The sequence below is a fragment of the Lindgomyces ingoldianus genome (assembly GCF_010093535.1).
Source record: "Lindgomyces ingoldianus strain ATCC 200398 unplaced genomic scaffold BDR25scaffold_17, whole genome shotgun sequence".
Lineage (NCBI taxonomy): Eukaryota > Fungi > Ascomycota > Dothideomycetes > Pleosporales > Lindgomycetaceae > Lindgomyces > Lindgomyces ingoldianus.
Genome location: NW_022985178.1, coordinates 1,300,092 through 1,303,334, shown reverse-complemented (window position 1 = coordinate 1,303,334; position 3,243 = coordinate 1,300,092). Strand labels below are relative to the sequence as shown.

At 44.9% G+C, this 3,243-nt stretch overlaps 2 protein-coding genes across 2 annotated transcripts; one reads left to right on the top strand and one right to left on the bottom strand.

Annotated features, from left to right (window-relative positions):
• Window positions 1-126: 126 nt before the first annotated feature.
• On the bottom strand, window positions 127-1,976 carry BDR25DRAFT_343224 (uncharacterized protein; the record flags this gene model as incomplete). Its single annotated transcript, XM_033693808.1, has 4 exons — window positions 1,377-1,976; window positions 1,056-1,334; window positions 668-999; window positions 127-617 (listed from the first exon to the last, which is right to left on the bottom strand). Coding segments are annotated over exons 1-4 (1,320 nt in total), but the record flags the coding sequence as incomplete, so codon positions are not given.
• On the top strand, window positions 1,619-2,341 carry BDR25DRAFT_355654 (uncharacterized protein; the record flags this gene model as incomplete). The annotated part of the gene is made up of 3 exons (XM_033695493.1): window positions 1,619-1,815; window positions 2,124-2,210; window positions 2,290-2,341. The coding sequence occupies 3 exons, from the start codon at window positions 1,619-1,621 to the stop codon at window positions 2,339-2,341; spliced, it is 336 nt and encodes a 111-aa protein (XP_033547386.1).
• Window positions 2,342-3,243: the final 902 nt, after the last annotated feature.

The following is a 3,243-nucleotide window of genomic DNA, read 5'->3' as shown; positions in this document are numbered from 1 at the left end:
AGCATGTCTCTCCATGCCTGATGCTCGAACCGTTTAGCATAAGCATCCCTGGCATTGTCTGGGTACTCGTGTAGGTAATGCTCCATTCCTGGGCTGGTGAAATCGCTCATTTTGTCTCTGACGTACCCCAAAAGACGCTCCTGGAGTTTTATAGACTGCTTCTCCGCATCATCGCCGCACTTCTCCCGCAAAGCTGGCAGGAGATCCTTGCGTAGGAGAGGCTTGTTGTTGTCACGCTCGCCGACTCTTGCAGGATCACGGTTCAGCCATTGGCAAACATGGGACATGACAATGCTCATTACCTTCCCCTCCTGCTTCGTGGTCTTAAGGAGGGAGTGGACGTCCGCAAAGCCTAGGTCTGGCGTTGAAAGCACAAATCGATACAGACTATCGTATACGTCGTCGCCAGCTGTCAAGAAAAGGTTTTGCTGCCGGCAGAGGGTAACGTCTTTTTGGTTGTCCAGGTTAGGGTAGAATAGTTGTTGAACATCTGCGGGCTTTCGTACTTGCGGGAGACTTGCCAACTGAATCCAGTCACTAGACTGGACGTCAATGCTGAATTTACTGCGTATTTGAGATATTGAGTCGATTACAGAGTGGAACGTGGTGAACCAGAACTGTTTTACTCTTAGTGCGATTCCAGTTGCTCTTAGTAGTATCCACTTACATCGTCGATCCTGCAGCTCGCCATCCATTCAAATGTAGAAATGTTAAATGTTGCCTGGCCAAGCGAGAATTCGCACCATCTTGTAATCATTTGCTTCCAATTCTGATTCCTCCATAGAGTGCCTAGTCGCCTCACTGGAAATTTGACTCGACCACTTAGCCCAAGGTGTTCTAGCATTTGCCGCTCTACCTCTGTCTTTGGGCCCTGGAAAAGTGTATTATCTGAAGACGACAAGGTCGCCAACTCTGTCCATATCTGGCCATGGTTGTCAGGCAGAATTAAATCTTCTCGGTTAGCCCGAAGCTTAGTGCGTAGATGCGGTGGCAGTGCGTCTTGTTTTGTATTAGCTTGCATTGGTTCGCTTGTCTCAGGGGGGGCGGGTTTCAACCTTTGTCGTAAATGTCGCAAATCCACCATCGCTCTTCCTTGCCGCAACCCAAAAGCCGCAGGCGCTTCTTCAGAGCCTCTACTCTATAATTGCCCGCCATAAGTTCGGCGTTCTCTCCTACTACCATATCCCAATCTTTAAATGAAGGCCACTCAAACTCCTCTCCCCGCATATCCTCTCTTGCAGCGGCAACCTGTCCATCCTGCGCCTGCTCCCAGCTGAGATGATCTAGCATCTTCTTCACCTGCTCTTTGGTGCACGCTATTCTAAGTCGATGACCTGGGTCCCTTCAAAGAACGCCTTGTTCACTAAATATCTTACAAAGCCGCTGCTTGTGCGCCTCGTTGATGGATCGGTTTCCGCCGACAGTCCATTCTGGGGTGAGTGCATCGATCGGGAATTTCGCTGTCGCCAGTTGATACGGTTTTGCTAGCTCATAAACTAACTCTATCTCCTTAAGGGCTACAGCTTTAGACTTAGGCTCTTGACAACACTGCTTCTTCCTTCCCTCACTAGAGGTTGATGGGTTTTGGCGTTTCATTTTGCAATAGGTCTGGTGTTAAATGCGAACAAGAAGATGGCAAGAAGAGGGAAGGCAAGAAGAGGGAAGGCAGAGAGAAGGCAGAGAGGAAGCGCACGCGGTTATTTGTTTTAGCGAAGCCACTTTAGTTCTTACTCTAAGGGGTAAGGATGCCGGGGGCGGGAAGCTTGTACCCTCTTGGGGCAAGCCTTTCGGACAGAAACCACATGCAAGGACATAGTGGAGAAAGATCTTGCCCCTAGGGGCAAGCCTTTAGTCTAGAGCCTAGCGGCATATAGATGCAGGGCAGGCGGCTCTTGCCCCTAGGGGCAAGCCTTTAAGCTAGAGGCTAGAGGCAATGGATTCAGGGCCAGGACTTCTTGCCCCTGGGGGTAAGCCTTAATGGCATATACAATATATACATTCTCGCCCTGGGGGGCAACTTAACCCTATGGCAGTAGTACTGTTTCCCACCTAAGTATTGTACGCAGGGTGTCAAAAGAGCTCTCCCTGGTAGAGGTTTGAAAACAGCTCGATTGACTAGCAAGCGATTGCCGGGCTCATAACTGTGAAGCTATGTGGGGCACCAAAGACATGAGGAACTGGATTGTATTGCTAAAGGAGGGCAACTACGGGTTTATATAGTACTAGATGAACCCATCATGTGACTTAAGGCCACCAATAGCTCTAGGCTGCAGCAGGTGGCATTGCTAGGCAGCAGTACGCCAAAGGAGTGTTGGTGGCTAGCGCATGGAGAGCTCCGTAACTGCAAACACTATGTGTGCGCGCTTACTCTAATAGTAATCTAAATTAATATTAAGTCTATCTATAATAAAAGCTTACTATTATTTAAATATAAGTTCTTTACTATTTATAAAAATCTTAATCTTAAGCGTGTGTTTAGTAAAGTAAATTTAATAAGTTTAAAAGGTGCTTAAAAAGTCTCTTACACTTAAAGTAGTAAGAGTGGTTTAGTAGTTAGTAGAGGTTAACTAGTAGTTTTTAGCTAGATTAGCTGCCTAAACTATGCTTATGATTAAGTAATCTAATTATTAATAAACATACTACTAAAGATTAACTTTAAATTAGGTAGAGGTATAGCTTTAAGTGCTATAGAAGTAGGTTTAGCTATTAATATAAATTATTAATTAACTCTAGAAAGCTTGCTTTAGCTAGAGCGTATTTTAATTCTAAAATTCAAGAGTAGTTAGGTAAACATTAGCAGTTACCTTTAATTTTAATAAGTTATTAGTAGTCTCTAGGTTCCTATCTTAGCGCACTTTATATAACTTTTCTAAAGGTAATTTTAATTACAGAGGATAGAAAGTTCTAAACCTAAAGGCTTTAGTTAATAAAAAGTCTCTAGTATTCTATTTACATAACTAAGTAGTTTAACGTAATAGCGTGTAAACATTATAACTTAAACTGTAACAATTCTTATGAATCGTTCCATCTTAGGTCGCCCGGAACCTCCGGAAGACCCTTGTATCGGCCCCGACCTTAACCTGGCCCCGACTCTGCCTAGCCCCCTGCTGTACCCCTATTCCTCCATGTATTTAGTCGCACCTTGCCTCTGTAGCTAGCTTAGTAGTTTTCTAATATCCTTTTGTACAAGGCCTATAGGTGTTAATAGCATTCCTAGGTTCTAAGTCCCCACGCACTTCTATA